Below are 16,564 nucleotides of genomic sequence, written 5' to 3'. Positions count from 1 at the left end.
AGTCAATGAGGCAATAGGGTAGAAAACAGCGGTACACGGGTCACCAAGCCAGGGGCCCTGATGTCCAGTTAGTTGAAACCTCACCATCGCCGGATCGCGATCGATTAATAAATACAATAATATATTCATACTCTAATGGAATGCCTTATCGCCTACCGTCGTTAAAGATTCATACTTAAGAGTTATATACAAATCACGCCTGATCACTACCTTAATAAATAACAAAATTTCTAATTTTAAAATTACAGTAGTTCATCTACTAAGTATTTGGGTTTTTAAGCTAATAGGTATGATTTGTATATTGACTTATTATAGACTGTTTTTATTATATTGTTCACTAGTTAAAATTTACCACTGTTGTTAATAAAGCACGTCCCCATAACAACTGGCATAAATCCTAAAATGTTTATTATTATTGACTTTTTTTAGAATTTCCCACTCCATCTAATATACATTCATCTGGAGACTTAAAAGTGTCGACACCAAAGAAAAAATACAATAATATTATAACAACATCACCGAGAAATTTGTTTTTCAGTAATAGTCCTACTTTATCGATTTCACCTAAAACTAAATCTTGGGTATCGGAACTAATACAAATGCCAAGTCCTCAGAAAAAACTTTATGTTATAAACAATAGCCCTAATCATGTGACCAAAAGAAATTGTGCACTTAAAAAAAATTATTGAAGCAAAAACGTGCTATAATTACATTATTAAAAAAAAAATGTCCAACAATTTTTCAACCAAGTCCAATTTTTAACAATCAATTCTAAGGCTCTTGCGTCTATGCAAATTTTGCACAAAAAGCGCAAACCTTGGTCAATAACAGAAAAAAAACTCGCGTTATCATTGTATTATAAGTCACCTTCGGCTTATAAATATATGAGAAAAAATGGTATCATATTACCCGCGGAAAGTACAATCCGACGTTGGTTGAAATCAATTGAATACCTCCCTGGGTTTGTTAGAGGATACTTACAACAAATTAAACTTAAAGTGTCTTCGATGTCTTATAGCGATAGAAAATGTATCATACTACATGACGAAGTGTCTATCATGAAGTTAACTGAGTATAATAAAGCCCTTGATATGATCGAGGGATTTGAAGATTTAGGACCACTTGGTCGTTCATGTAAATATGCTAAACACGCTTTAGTAGTTATGGTGAGAGGGCTTTATAAAAACTGGAAGTTTCCGTTGTGCTATTTTTTGCCAAATAACGGTGTTAGTGGAAATTATTTAAATATTCTGATTAAAAAAATCGTTGAACATATTTTAAACATTGGGTTATTACCAAAGGCCATTGTTTGTGATCAGGGGACACAAAATCAAAAGTTATTTTCCCTTCTTGGAGGAACTGCTTCAAATCCAATAACAACCATACATAGCGAAAAAATATATTTAATTTATGATATCCCACATCTTATTAAAAGTTTAAGAAACAATTTCTTGACGGGAGATATACAAGTTCAAAATAAAATCATTAGCTTTCAAGATATAATAAAAGCTTATGAAATTGATTCTAAAAGTGTTAAAGCTCGAGCAATGTGCAAAATAACACCTGAGCACCTTAGTCCAAACCCCTTTCAAAAAATGTCATGCAGACTAGCTGTACAAATATTTAGCAATAGTGTAGCTGCAGCCATCAAAACATGCATACAAACGGGACAATTAATAACAAAAACGGCAAATGATACTGCAGACTTTTTATTAGAAATAAATGATACATTTGACACGTGTAACAGTAAACATCTAGGTAAAAAAATTTCAGTCCCGCCATGTTTTACTGGTATGGAATGGTCATTAACAGCGATATTGCATTTATATGAATCCGAACCGCTAGATATGACAAATTTTTTACCTCAAAATCAAGAATTTTTTTTATTTTGCAATAGATTGAACCAAGACCCGCTGGAAAATATGTTCTCAATAATGAGACAAAAAAATGGTTACACGAGAAATCCCACAGCAAGGATGTTTCGTAGTAGTTTTACTAGTATTTGTTCATTTTCTTTGATGAGAGCTTCAGAATGCAACTGCGAATCGGATGAAGATGAGTTCTTGAACTTAGATGTATTAGAGCAAAATATAAAAAATACAGCCGCGGTAACACCAGATGATAATAACTCTTATGATAATAACAATATAGACTTGTCAGATAACTTTTCGAACCATTCTACAACGTATACAAGTTCTTCATTGATAGAATCACCCGTTGACGAAAATCAGACGTCGTCTTTGGAAGAGTGTTCTATCCTTACTTTGCAGGATACTTAGCTAAACGATGTTTAGATAAATTTAAATGTGAAGAGTGTAAAAATGTTTTATAAAAGTCAAATAAGGAATTAGACGATAAAAACGAACTATTAATTGTACATAAAATATTTAAACAAATTGAACTAAATTCTAATTTTAGTTTAAAGGTCCCGTCTGAAAATCTAAAGCTTTTCACAAAAATATGCTTAAATGTTTTTGTACAAAATTTCAACAACATAAAAAGTGAAAAACAAATAGTTCATCAATTAATGAGTCGAGAAAATCATAATATACCCAAAAATATTGTGCCACAAGGATGGGCTAAACATTATGAGTATATAATGAAATTGTTTTTTACAGTCAACATTTTTAAGGAATGTAAATGGTCTTCTAAAAAATCTGAACTCAAAAAAATGATATCGCAGAAACCAAATCAAAAGTTAAGAATATTACAGCATTTTTAAATATATTTTTTATTATTCATATTACCATTAAAATATTTTTATTATAATAACAATAACAAATTTATTTTGTCATAATTATTCAGAAGTTATAAATATATTTTAATATTTAATATTATATTATAAATAGTGTTTTTTTAATATATATTTTGTTTTTTAAAGCTATTAAAATATATGAGGAAAGTTGAAAGATTTTATTAAAAGAAATACGTTAAAATGTAGAGCACTGTTTAAAAAAAATTGTATCATTTGTTATTACTTATTATTCAACTAAATATTGCTCTAGTTTTAATCATGACGGAAAACCGGTTTATTTCGCACCCCGTCGATTTTGTACATTGTCAATCTAGTAAAATAGAAGTAAAATAGAGCATAGAAGTTATATAATATATAAAGTATAAATAGTTAGTGTGAGATTCCTCTAATGGAAATATATAATACATAAATTTTAATTTTATTGAGAATAAGCGATTATAATATAAACTATGGAGTACAAACGATTGAAACATGAATCGTCGACCATTCCAACAAAATATAACAAAACATTGTATATGTGTTATTTGGTCCACTACGTTTTTGCAAAAAAAAACAGTACAGTAGGGTCGGGGCATAGTGAGGACAGAGCATAGTTGGGTTTACAGGAATTTTTAAATCTGAAAGTTATAAAATCACTTTCGAAAAAACGCTTCGATGCAAATCGGTATAGTTAGTATTTTCAAGCCAGCACAATCCAAACCAAGCACAGTAGAAACCAGCAAAGTTGGAAAGTTTTAAATGAAGGTTATGTATTTACAAATGAGCATCCAAGCGCTAATTTGAAAGTGATTTTATCAGAGGACTAGTACAGTACTTTACTGTACTAGGCATAATGGAATCAAAGCAACGAGGGGACGAAGAGGTCACAGGTCTACAGGAATTATTATAAATAAAGAGATAAAATTGAATAAAATCACTTTCAAATAAACGCTTTGATGCTCATTTGTAAATACAGAACCTTAATTTAATACTTTCTAACTTTGCTGGTTAATATTGTGCTTGGTTTTGACTGTGAGTGTTAACTAAAAGTCAAAAGTAGTACTTGAGCACAAACCTTAATAGTATTATTCCGCATAGATATACATCAAATTGTTTTTAAGATTTGATACATTTTTTATTTTTTTTTTATTTTAGGGGTTTTTGTTAAAATGTACGCTATCTGCGAAAACACTGTTTTCCGAAATTTAAAGAAAAACTGTATTGCCGAGTTTGTTTTCCGTTTAATATGTTTTGAATACATATGAGTTCTAACTAATGATAAATTTTCAACTTAAAGGTTCTAAAAATAAGGATGAAAAACTAAAAAAACAGAAAAACTTGAACCCCTTCTAGGGGGATGAGAAATGTGTGCGGGCATACCAAATAAATATTCCTTATAAATTGCAATTCGATCCGTCTCCTTTTCGATAAAAAAAAAAAGCCCACATCAGAGTAAAACCAATACCTTATTTAAAAAATAAATCACCTATACTATTGCTATGAAGAAAATGAGTTTTAATAAATTGTTATAACGGTCAATATGCATTTTATTTTTCGAGAAATCGTGGTTAATACATTAAATGGAAGTAAGATGAAATAGGTTGAACATCATAGATGTTTTGCAAATATTATAATATTTGAAGTATTTTAATGTAAAACATTTTTTTACATAGGTTTTCTATCTACTATATTTTTTTTTACCGTTGGTGTTAACACCTTTTGTCGTCTAACCTTGGCTTAATCAAATATACGCAAAACACATGTGGTATGCTACCGTAGTTTGACATTTGCATCTCGATGTAACCAAAAAAAAAAAAAATACAGCCGTAGAATATATAATAAAATGCAATAATGTTTTGGACAAATTAGTTTTCAAGAATATTATACCATACCCAGATCATTTATTTATTTAATAAAAATAAAAATTAGAGCCAGTAAATATTAAAACTTTAAGTTCAAATCGATCCCACTTAATACCAAGTAGATAAATGTTGTCATTTATATAGTTGCCACTCAAAAGAATTGGTCCAGTATTAAAAAAGTTACAATGTATACAGACACAAAAAAAAGCTCACATCATTGCAAAAACCAGTAGCATCGCTGCTCCACATCGAAGTTATAAAATATATCTATCAATTTTAAAAACGCTCATTGCTTTGTATTCTACTCAATGTTAAAATATTTATTTATGCGGTGACACCAAACCAAGCACAGTATAAACCAGCAAAGTTAAAAATAATAAATTGAGGTTCTGTATTTACAATTAAGCATCAAAGCGTTATTTGAAAGGGATTTTATTCAATTTTATCACTTTTATTTATAATAATTCCTGTAGACCCGTGACCTCTTCGTCCCCTCGTTGCTTTGATTCCATTATGCCTATACTTTACTGTACTAGTCGTCTCGGATAAAATCACTTTCAAATTAACGCTTTGATGCTTAATTGTAAATACAGAACCTCAATTTAATACTTTTTGCTGGTTTATAATATGCTTGGTTTGGACTGTTTGACTGGCTTGAAAATACTAACTACCGATTGGCACGAAGCGATTTTTCGAAAGTGATTTTATCACTTTCAGATTTAAAAATTCCTGTAAACCTGTGACCTCTCCGTCTCCTCTATGCTCCGTCCCCGCTATGCCTCGACTCCCCTGTACTGTTTTTTTTCATGTCTACATGTTTAAGCAGACTGAAAATAACTCGCTTAATTTTGGTTTTAGAGTGAAAGCACCCTTTATAAAAGAGAATAATATTCCGAAGAGCAAAACGGTGCGCTTTTTTCATTATTCCAAGTATAACGCTCAATACATAGCTTAGAAATAATGACTTTTTTAACATTTTTAAATGACTCTAACTTTTAAAAAAGTTAATCTTTTAAAAAAATCGCACCATCTTGCCCTTCGGAATATTGTTTTTTTTAATTTTATAATATGTGCTTTTACTCTAAAACCAAAATTAAGCGAGGCATTTTCAGTTGGCATAAACATGTTTTTACCATTGAAAATCACCGGTGCGACGCCCTCTTAATTTACATTTCATTATTATATTAATTTTATTAAATTGTAGTTTTCAAAAATAAAAGTATGGTAATAAACATTTTAACAATCTTTTGATTGAAATTTAATTTTTTTCATAATATCATTTTTATACAATGTGGTCTCATTTTTTTTTTGTTTTTACTCCCCTCCTAAACTAAATATTTTTATATAAAATTTTAAAATTTATATGGTATTGTATTAGCTTATTAAATTAAGAATTTATTACTAAAAACGTCGACTGGTTGATGAACCAGTTTTGACCAACTATTTTTTAAGTTATAAGAGTTTAAAAGTTATGACAGGTGGGGAAGTGCGGTTGGGAAGTGCGCGAAGACAGAAATAATACATTACACTTCACTTTTCCTCCCGTCCCAAACTTAAAACTTCAATAACTTTAGAAATAGTTCTCCAAAACTGTGGTTTTAGTATGTATTTTGTATAGCTTGCTTACATGTATGGTTAACATGTAACTGTTCACAAAATACTTTGTGTAATCAAGTGTTCATTACGTGAATCGCATTTGTACAAATAATGGCGCCACTAACAAAGTGCCGTGAATATTATGTTTTCGTGTAAGAAAACAAATATGCATTTATTATTTGGCAAAATGAAACTATGATAAAAAAATATTTCATATGAATTTTCAAAGAAACAGTACTAACGGTACCAATATTATAATATTGGTATTTGTATTAGATCGTATTTTGTAGAAAACATTTTTGTAAACGTTCAACTTTTGTAACTGAAATGTTATTGTATTTTAATTTTTTACACCACAATTATAATCTTATATGGTCTGAAATATGTGGTTATCGGGTATATATATATTTTTTTTTTTTGCATATATAACTGTTTGAAGAAATATATAAAACATCAAATCCCAACTTGGTTTTCCCTTATTTCTAATTAAAAAGTTATAAAAACACAAGAAAAATAAATTACACAGCTAATACTACTGCGTGATCATGTTACGTTCCCGTGTAAGAAAATGAATACTCAATCATTTAATAAATATATTTTTATATGTATATATATATATATATATATATATATATATAACAATAATCCGTAGGAACACGAAATATATCGACAGAAGCACTATCATGACAAAAATGAGCTTAAAATTGTATTTGTAGTAAAACTAATGTCATATTGTTGGGTGCCCGAATGTGACAATTAATTGCCTTGAGCGGAAAGGTTATTCAAAATTGTACACAACCACATGGAATACATTTTTGGATTGACAAAGAAATATTATACGCGTACAATGTACAGACTGTATAGCTAATGATTGACGGACTTGTACTATATCATATAATATAAAATAGTATGATTTTAAAATATGTGACACTGGCTGGATATTTTTTTTTAATTACGGCCTGAAGCTTCGCTTGAGCGGGCTAAAGTAATATTTTTAAAGTAACTAGGTGTGGATTGCAGTAGATATCGTGTAATACTGTAATATTGTGTATAAGGATTGTCTGCAAAAATTCTATATTTGTTTATATGTTATGTGGAAATTTGGTAATTGTTAGGAAATTATACTAGTTATTATTATACGCATTATTTGTTGTATATTTGTAATGGATTTTTTTACTGCATTATTAAAACTATAAAAGGGTGATGCTTTTATACCAAATGTTATTTTGTTATATCATTGTTTTTATAATATTTATCATAAATATATTCATAATATATATTTTGCTTGACGAATATTATCATTTTGTTGCTTTTAATCATTGTCATATTTATTTATATATCTAATGTTTTATGCAATTTTAATATTGATTAATATTCTTTTTAAGTTCATTGCTATATTTATATAATTATATATTGACTGTAATTTTATCGGTATCAATATTATGTAGCCTGTGTTATTCATGGTTTATTTATTAGTATTAATATTATTATTTTTATATGTTGGGCCTATGTGTACTATTTTTAGAGTAGTAGTAGTAAGTGAGTAAGCAAGGGAAGTTCAGTATTCACAGGTAAAAATACAAATATCGATAAAAGCATTGTACCTAATGACAATAATTATGTGCTTAAAAATCCATTTTTAATACTAAGGATACGATTAAGGTTGATCGTCTATCTATATACATGTATTGCCATAGTAACTCTATTAGTAGTAATAGTAACTATCGTAATTAACAATATAATGACAAGTTTTGTCTTGTATTATATTAAATTAACTTTTAAGCAAAGCATATTTGTTTTGAAACATAGGGGGATTCATTAATCTTTTTTTCTTTATTTGTAGTTTTAGGAATTAAAATTATACTTAAAGTAGAGGTTTCCAAGGTATACTGTAATGTGTAAATCTATTTGATCAATGAAAATGGCTTTTATAAATATTCAAACAGAAAAATAATATGAAGGGACAAAAAATACTGTGGAATATTGAAAACAACAATTCGCATAAAGTTATAAAAACTAATAGTACCGACCTATATGGAACAAAAAAATAAAGTTGTTTTTTAGTGAAATATTTTCGCATATGAAACATGTGCACAAATAAGAACGGTTACAACGACAACAACAGCAGAAAACACAATAACAATTTCGTTTTAGGAGCAAATGAATAGATTTTCAATTGAAACGCTCGATAAAATATCTGTTTATACTTTACATTGCTAATTGAGAACAATTTAAAAAACAACCGGCTAGGTTAGGTTAGGGGCTGATGCAATGGTTGAAATTATTATTATACTTGCTGGAATCGAAAAAGAACATACTATGCAAAGGCCTTTTTACGATATTCATATGTATATGTATATATGAGAGTTTTTATACTGAAGATTTCAAAAATATTGACACATTATATACATGCACATTTTAAAGCGGTTAACGTCGTGTTGGTAAATAGTTCAATCGACTCATAATCGGTTTGAAAATTACTACTGTGAAATTCAAATACAAATTGGGTTCAAAACCCTGTTTGAAAACATAGGTTTGATACATCATCGAAGGCGATTTTTCCCATACAAATCCATAGGTGTAATTAAAGGAGGGAGAGCCCATCTCTAGTAGCTCAAAGGCTACATACAAAATGTCACGTATATTCTATAAATTTCAAAGTTAATATAAAAAAAAAAGTTTTACTTTTTAAGGGTTTTCGTAAGTCACAAAAAAGGGTTATGATACAAATAGATATTTTAAAGTGAAAATAAAACATTGACAATCTTGATTGAACGTGTATTGGGAACAGCATGCTTACTTATTAGACATTGAAGAAAATGCTTTAAGTCAGAATTTATTGTAGCCAAAAACTGTTGTAAAATTTGTAAGTTTGATTCCAGTGAATATTTTAAGGGGGTTGAAGTAGCCTGTTTGTTGGACATTTTAGGCCAACTCAGGATGGTTAGATATCAATTATGTAAAAATATTTGACTAAATCGGCCACTTTTCTAGGTTAATGTAAAAATCGACTAATGATATTTCATTTAAAATTGTGTTTAAGTCCTATTTTATTTGCTGAAATTCATCTTTTTGAAGTAAATGAATCAGTTATTCAACAATCGACTTCCATAATAACATGCATTCCTGCATTCAATCCCTTTAATGTAATCGTTGATCAATTGATTAATTTTTTGTATTTTTAAACATTACAAGTACATTTTTAATGGACAACGTATAATAGTAGATGGGGTTTTGAAAAATGCTCTGATAATGTATGAATAAACCATTCAAGACGCTAATAATTACCTAATATAAAGTATTAAAACATTTAAGTCTAACTGTTTTCTGTTATATGCAATATGAAATATGATTAAAATGAACTAATGCGTAAAACTACAATTATTTTGAAAACTGGTAGACTTTTTTCAATACTTGTTCGATGCATAGTTTGTAGTACGTTTTTAATTTTAGTTTTAAATCGTATTGAAAGGATATAAATTCTTCAAAATCGGGATGAGTTCCATTCTTTTTCTGTTACTCGTGTATTCTACCCTTTTAAATTTTTATATCGTATAGATTTTTGTGGGGGGGGGTGGGTGTAATCTTATTTGTGAGTTAACTCCGAACGTCAAAGGTAAAAAAAAAAGTATCAAAAGCTATGAGTTAGGCCTTTCGGGACGTTTTAAACTATTCGTTCCTGTTTATATAGGCGTAACTTAAATTTGTCATGTTTTTAATTGAGTTTTATTTTACAAGGACAAAAGCAGTAAACAAGACAAACAAGTTTATTTGATAGTACCCCATCAAGAAGCATATTATAGTATAGTATATTAAATCGGATAATTCGGTATCGCTTTTATAAAATGTGTTCTGGTTACATGATATCTGTTGTTTTTTTCAAACCGATAAATTCGTACACAGTAAACCTACATATATTTTTAGTTTAACACGAAAACATGTTATTTTTTGAACGATACACATGTACAATATTTATCTGCTCGTGTATTACAACCTAGATTGTACTTAGGCCGATAGGCCTAATAAATCGAAAAAACACAACTTAATAAATCATTGTAACGATACAAGAGCCGCTATTTATTTAGACAACAATTTTGTCTAGCTTTGTCAAAGGGACAATAGCCTCCCACAGAATTTTTTTTAGCCGCCCCCTCTTGAAAGTACATGTATTTTCTACGTTCATGCTAGATGTGCAACCGAAAAGGTTTTCTTTTTCCACATAAAAAATACATCTAATAAAATAATAACCAGCTAATATTATGGAGATTGAAAACGGGCGGGATTTAATCATCAGTATTATATAGGTAATATTTAGGGTTTTAATAAATTTGGACCATATCAATTTGTCTTTAGGTTTATTTGTAATTTGTATACGCCTCTAGTACTAGTTTTAACGTATACAATTTTTTCTACGGCTTAAAGTCATTTTGGTAGTACATGAAACCAATTTAGACTTAAAGACTTGACATAATTACGCCTACTTCGGATGATCGGATTTTAATTTTTTTCAAAAAAATATTGAAGCTTATCCGCTTTTTTTTCAGATTATTGTGGATGTAAATTTTTGAAGAACCAATTCATTTACTTAAAAAGACAAGGAAGTGAATACTACAAATTTGAGAAATTTAAGATATTAATATAGGATTTAAACATTTAAACAATTTTATTATTATTCTTTATCTTTATTTTTATTATTCATTCACTAAAACGTAGCAACCTAGACATTTACTTTAGTCAAACTGTAATTTTTCCCTTTTTTAGGGGTTTTCATATTAGATTACCTTTCAAACCCTAAAACTTTGATTGAAAAAATAAAATATAGAAAAAAAATTCTATCCCTTCTAGGGGAAAGGGTTTATAATTTTGTTGGTTCTTCAATCTTTATCAGCAGTACAATGTTTAAACATATTTCATACTACAAAATTATTAGCCATTCTCGCCAAATTGAATAACTCTTTTCATATGATATTAAGTCAAATTTAATCATGAGAATCGAATTATGTTGTTTTCTGCACAATACGATATTGTTTAAAATTAAGTATTTGCCTTATATTTTGTTATAACATATTTTTACATTACAGCCTTTTACACATGGAAAAGGAAAATATGTTTCTTATATTTCTACGATTTTTTATTATTTTACACATATATTTACGATATACCAAATTCGCCTGATTGGCCTTTATACAATATGTGTTGTGTATATTATTATTATTATTAGAATAAACTATGTTAGAACAATATTATTTTTGTAATCGAAATTTTTTTTATTATTGATGCAGTGGTTATGATGTTGAAATAATATGGCATCGGCCATCTATTGTAAGTTAGCATGACATTAACCAAGATACATTTTTTATAACAAAGTCAAAATTATTTATCATTTAATTTGTTTTCGTGTATGTTGAAACTCCTAATTGTTTTTAACCAATAAGTAGAAACTTAAAGTAACTTAATTGGCCAAAAACAGTTTATCCATTCCCATTTCAAACCGTGAAGTACTAACAAAAATATTACATATTTAAAAATGTTAGTATAAATAAGTTAAATTGTATGAAATATATTCTTCAGACTGAGTACAAACGAAAAACGTTGGCAGTATATGCATATGTTTTGCACTTGAGTATACCGTGCAACAAACAATGTTCTTGAATATCTACTGTTTACTTCAAAGGCACAACACAATAGTAACAAATTTGAAACAGTGTACAGTCCTGAAGTATATGTTCTTATAGTAGGTACTGCGCTAATTTATACTATTTGAATCACAGTCACCAATCAATACAATACTCAAATTACATTATAAAATCTTCATAAGTATCGAATAGTTTCAAAACAGTTTTAATTTCATAAACTAATAATTTAACATTCTAAATCCGAGTTTATTTTTTTGATAAATTAACATGTATTTGAAAAGTATACTGTTTTTTTGCGTGACGTCATTCTTTTTCCAATGTCAAGGTGTCCCCCCAACTCAAGAACAGAAAGTAAGTAAACGAGCACTTATTATTAATTATGATCGAGATATAACACTAAAAGTTTTGTTTTACTTTATACAGAGATGGACATTATTTAAAAAATTGTTTACCTAAATATTTCTTTAAATCATTTTTTTTATTTGAATGACCGACGAATAATTTTTCGAAAGATTGACGTAAAATTATTAATTTGGATAACTATTATTCAAATAGAATAAAAAGCTTAGACTACATGATTTATTTAGTTTTTTAATTGTTGACATATTTAAAAAAAAATGTTATTGCAATTTTTCATATAAAAAATATTGGAAAGCATCTTAGATTTTGTAGAATAAAAAAAGTATTGGAATAAATAGTATTAAATAATTTTGAATAAAAAGATAATTCGAATAAAAAAGACAAAACTCTGACCATATGCCAAACGTAATATCGCTTATCCGGTGAAACAATGGTGTAAGTGCAAATTTAACTGTTCATCAGAAAACGTGATTTAAAATTTTAGTGCAATGGTAACCGTACACGATTGGTAAACGACAAAACTGCTCTCTAGCGGTCAATAATAGATATTACACTTATGTCATGGTTTTTTTACTCGATAAAATGAAATGTTTTCATACTGTTTTCATACTCAAGTCAAAAAGTCAAAAATTTGCACTTACACCATTGTTCCACTGGAGAAGAGATATATTGTTTAAAAAATGTATTTAATATTCTTACAATCGCCAGTTACGCTTAAAAAAATATTTTTCACTTATACTGAACATACTTTTACACTTATTCTGAAAATTACAGACTATGATTAAAGAAAAAATCGCGTCAAAAGTGGGGAATGATGGCAAAATGGACTTTACTCAATTATTAAATGTAATAAACGAAGTAGCACATACAATCGTCAAAAACTATGATGTAAACAATATGGATTTCGGTAATAGATATTAGAAAAATGTTGACAAAACAATTTAATAATCAATTTTGTTATTTATATAGTTGAAAATTAAAAAAAAATTTTAACCAAAAAATCATAACTCTTAAACCAAATAAAAAGTTTAAAAAACGGGTACATTTTGATGATGTACAAAACAAATTATAAAATGTGATAAGTTCATTAACCAATATCACTATACATATAAAATGTGAATTGACTTTATTATTCTAAAATTACATTAACATAAAAAACAAATATTTTGCAACTGTAACACGATACTATTCTCGATTCCTTTGCTGTTAATTTGGTTATTTTAATAATAAATATTACTATGAACTTTCAGGTTTTCGATACACAAATGACCAAGCTGTAATCGCCATCCTGTCGTATACAGCTAAAACAAATCCAAGTTTACTTGTAAATAAAAACTATAAAACTATATTACAGATTAAAAGCTCGTTAGTTTGTTTGTGTTAGGATATTCAAAATATTCAAACTTTTAATTTTCCCATTTAAAACTCATACACTTAATTAACACTTAACAACTTATAACTTTAAAAAGTATAGGTTTTTATTATTAATATAAAAATTCTCAGCTTTTCGAATGATATTTTTTTCTCTCAAACCATAAAATGATTTTGTTACTGGTTTCTTACATAAAAAATTAATAAATATAAGCTTACAAAAAGATTTCTTCCATTTTTTAAACAGAAATGAAGAATTAAAATTTAAAAAAAATTCTAAAAATAAAACTTATGCTGCATGTCTGTTACGTTAAAAAGATTATTTAAAAATTTTTATGATTTTTTTTCTCTTGTTTTTTTTGGCCAAAATAATCGAAAAAATACAAACATTTTAAGAACATTATTTTTATCGTAACATGCATGCTGGGTACGCATCAAAAAGTTCCGCGGGGAGGGGCGGTTCTCCAAACGTTTGTTCATAGTTTGGCGTTTTGGTTCGCTAAAGAAGAATTAGTTTTTGTGTTAATTATAAAATACATTTTAAAATTAAATTCTTATGCTGAAAATTATAGACATTAGTTAGAGGCATATTCGAGCAAATAATGGGGCAAGATCGCGTCGTAAAATTTGATAGAATAAAAGCTATATGTGCCAAAGTAGCTAAGGATGCTGACATACCAGAAGCTAATATGGATATATTTGAAAGCCTAGAATCACAATCGGGTAATTAAACGATTTATAAAAATATTCAATAAATATGTTGAGTAAAATGGTCAAAAACCATTGAAAAGACATCATCATTAATAATCAAATGTAATAACTATAAAAAAGTATTTTTTTAAACTAAGAGTTAGTAACAAATAAAACCTAATAAAAAATTAGGAAATTGGGACCATATTTTATTACATTACTATTCTAAAAACTACTATTATTTTACTAGTATACCGCATAGTTATTCTCAACTCATTTGACCTGATTCATTTTTTTAAAAAATGTATAATATTTTGAACTTTCAGACCGTAGGTTTCATAAAGATGATGTTATGACCTATGCCCTAGCGTTTGCTGCTACAAAAAAACCAGAATTAAAGGTAAATAACAACCATAATACTATATTTCAGATAAAAGGATTATTAGGTTGGTTTTGTGAGATATTCAAAATATTCAAACTTTCAAAAAAGTTAGACATCTGCCATTTTTTCTTTTCTGGTCTCGATAGGTATTGTCTTTCTCTTAAACCTAAAATATATACGTACTTTCAATAGTAAAACGGAAGGATTTTTATAGTTAATGATTTTTCCACTCATTCTTTACATATAAAAAGATATTTAATAGAAGAACCATTTTCGAACGAATTTTTCCAATGATTGATACAGTAAGAGAGAATTTAAATATAATATCTTCTCCCATTTTTTACATAATATGAAATCAATACGTTAACTACTATAAAATTGATGTTTTTTTGCATAAAAAACCTCATGGCCTATTTTGTGTCTTGTAGATAGCAGTTTTTATTACGCTAAAGAGGAATCAGATTTATTTGTAACTTGTAATACACTATTTAATTTCTAATTATTACTTTTATAATAATAGAAAATAGTAAAAAGAGAGGTACGATGCAAGACCGGTGATTTGAAAAATTATTCAGATATCAAAGAAATATGCCAAACTGTAGCAGATAAAGCGCCGCAAGTAACCATAGGAGCACCAAAAAAAGGGCAATTCTTGGCCCATTGGAAAAGTAATAAAACAATAGAATAATATTCAATAAATGTGTCGAGTAAAATGTTCAAAAACTAAGCAAAAACATAATGATAAAAAAATTTGTCATTTTTTTAGATGTAAATATTTTTTTTTTTCAAACTAAATATTAAAACTCGAAAAATAACTAACAAATTAAAAAACATTTTTTAATGTACAAAAAAAGAAATAGCAAAACGTGAGATACTTGATATTACATTATTCTACTCGTACGATTATTTGAAACAAAGACGTTTTTTTAATGTAACATTGTTATTCTCAACTCAATTGCCCTGATTTGTTTGCTGATAAAATGTATAATAATTAATATTTTATACTTTCAGATGGGACATTCACAGCGGAAACAGTTGAAAATATGATCTATCGAGGTTTTTTTCCTTCATAGTTTGATTATAACATTAACTGTTCTTGAATTACTGCATGTATGTAATTTTTCACATATTCACATAAAAATGTAGATTTTATTGATTAATATACTATTTTGCTCTTATATTTCGTTACTATTTATTGTATTATTACTGAATCCCAGCTGATCAATCCACGGTTCAAACCCGTATACAAAACAGGTGACTTTTGTTTTGTAACTAGTCACTTTTTATAATGTAAAAATAATATTTAAACAGTTATACCAATTCAAGTACCATTTCGAATTTGTAAGCTTCGTGAAATTTTCAAACACACTGTTGGTATGCTAATTTCTAATGAAGTCCAATAGTCTGTGTATTTGAAGAAAACCAAAAACCATGAAAGGAAATATCGCATCAATGAAATTAAGAAGCTCTACATGGAATCTAAAGTACACATTGCTCATTACAATCTAGCTTTTCTTAAATCGAAAACACTCTAAATAAAATTCAAACAAATTTACAGACTTTACAATTTTTGGGTTGGGTTTCCGTTAACTGAATAAAATATTCATGATTTTTGCTGAAAGCTATTACTGAGACAAAGGGAATAATATTTAAAGGTTAAAAAAAATTGTAGTCGAATAAAGGGATACAATGGATGAAAATAAACGTCTCATCTACCATAATCCACTTATATGGTAAAAATATGAATTACTTTTCATATAGAGAACTCCTCTAGTCGGAACGGAAAATTTGAACCAATAGGTAATAGGATTTGCGCATATCATTTGGAAATGAGTACATTATATTTTTTAAAAGTTAAAAAGTTAAAAAGTTTGTAAGAAATTTTGCGTGGAGCTTCGCAATGTCGGAGCCAAATATGATTTTGTTCGTGATG

General features: G+C 27.9%; 1 protein-coding gene across 2 annotated transcripts in view; it reads left to right on the top strand.

Annotated features, from left to right (window-relative positions):
• The window catches only part of LOC126839649 (uncharacterized), a 41,529-nt gene extending 25,791 nt beyond the window's left edge, over positions 1-15,738 (top strand). The window contains exons 1-7 of one of the 2 annotated variants that reach the window (XM_050575057.1): positions 11,924-12,179; positions 12,963-13,095; positions 13,439-13,512; positions 14,132-14,282; positions 14,576-14,649; positions 15,152-15,299; positions 15,643-15,738. In XM_050575057.1, the coding sequence (XP_050431014.1) occupies positions 12,096-12,179; positions 12,963-13,095; positions 13,439-13,512; positions 14,132-14,282; positions 14,576-14,649; positions 15,152-15,299; positions 15,643-15,704 (726 nt within the window). In that variant the 5' untranslated portion in view covers positions 11,924-12,095 and the 3' untranslated portion in view covers positions 15,705-15,738. Of the gene's footprint in view, positions 1-11,923; positions 12,180-12,962; positions 13,096-13,438; positions 13,513-14,131; positions 14,283-14,575; positions 14,650-15,151; positions 15,300-15,642 lie in introns of those variants that run through there. The other variant, XM_050575058.1, reaches the window with a different exon arrangement.
• The last annotated feature ends 826 nt before the right edge of the window (positions 15,739-16,564 follow it).

The sequence above is a fragment of the Adelges cooleyi genome, unplaced genomic scaffold, assembly GCF_023614345.1.
Source record: "Adelges cooleyi isolate 19-005CV unplaced genomic scaffold, UGA_ACOO_1.1 ACOO_flye_CR_arks_rails_tigmint_CR_PRNA_307, whole genome shotgun sequence".
Classification (NCBI taxonomy): Eukaryota; Metazoa; Arthropoda; class Insecta; order Hemiptera; family Adelgidae; genus Adelges; species Adelges cooleyi.
This window is presented reverse-complemented; position numbering and strand designations above follow the sequence as displayed.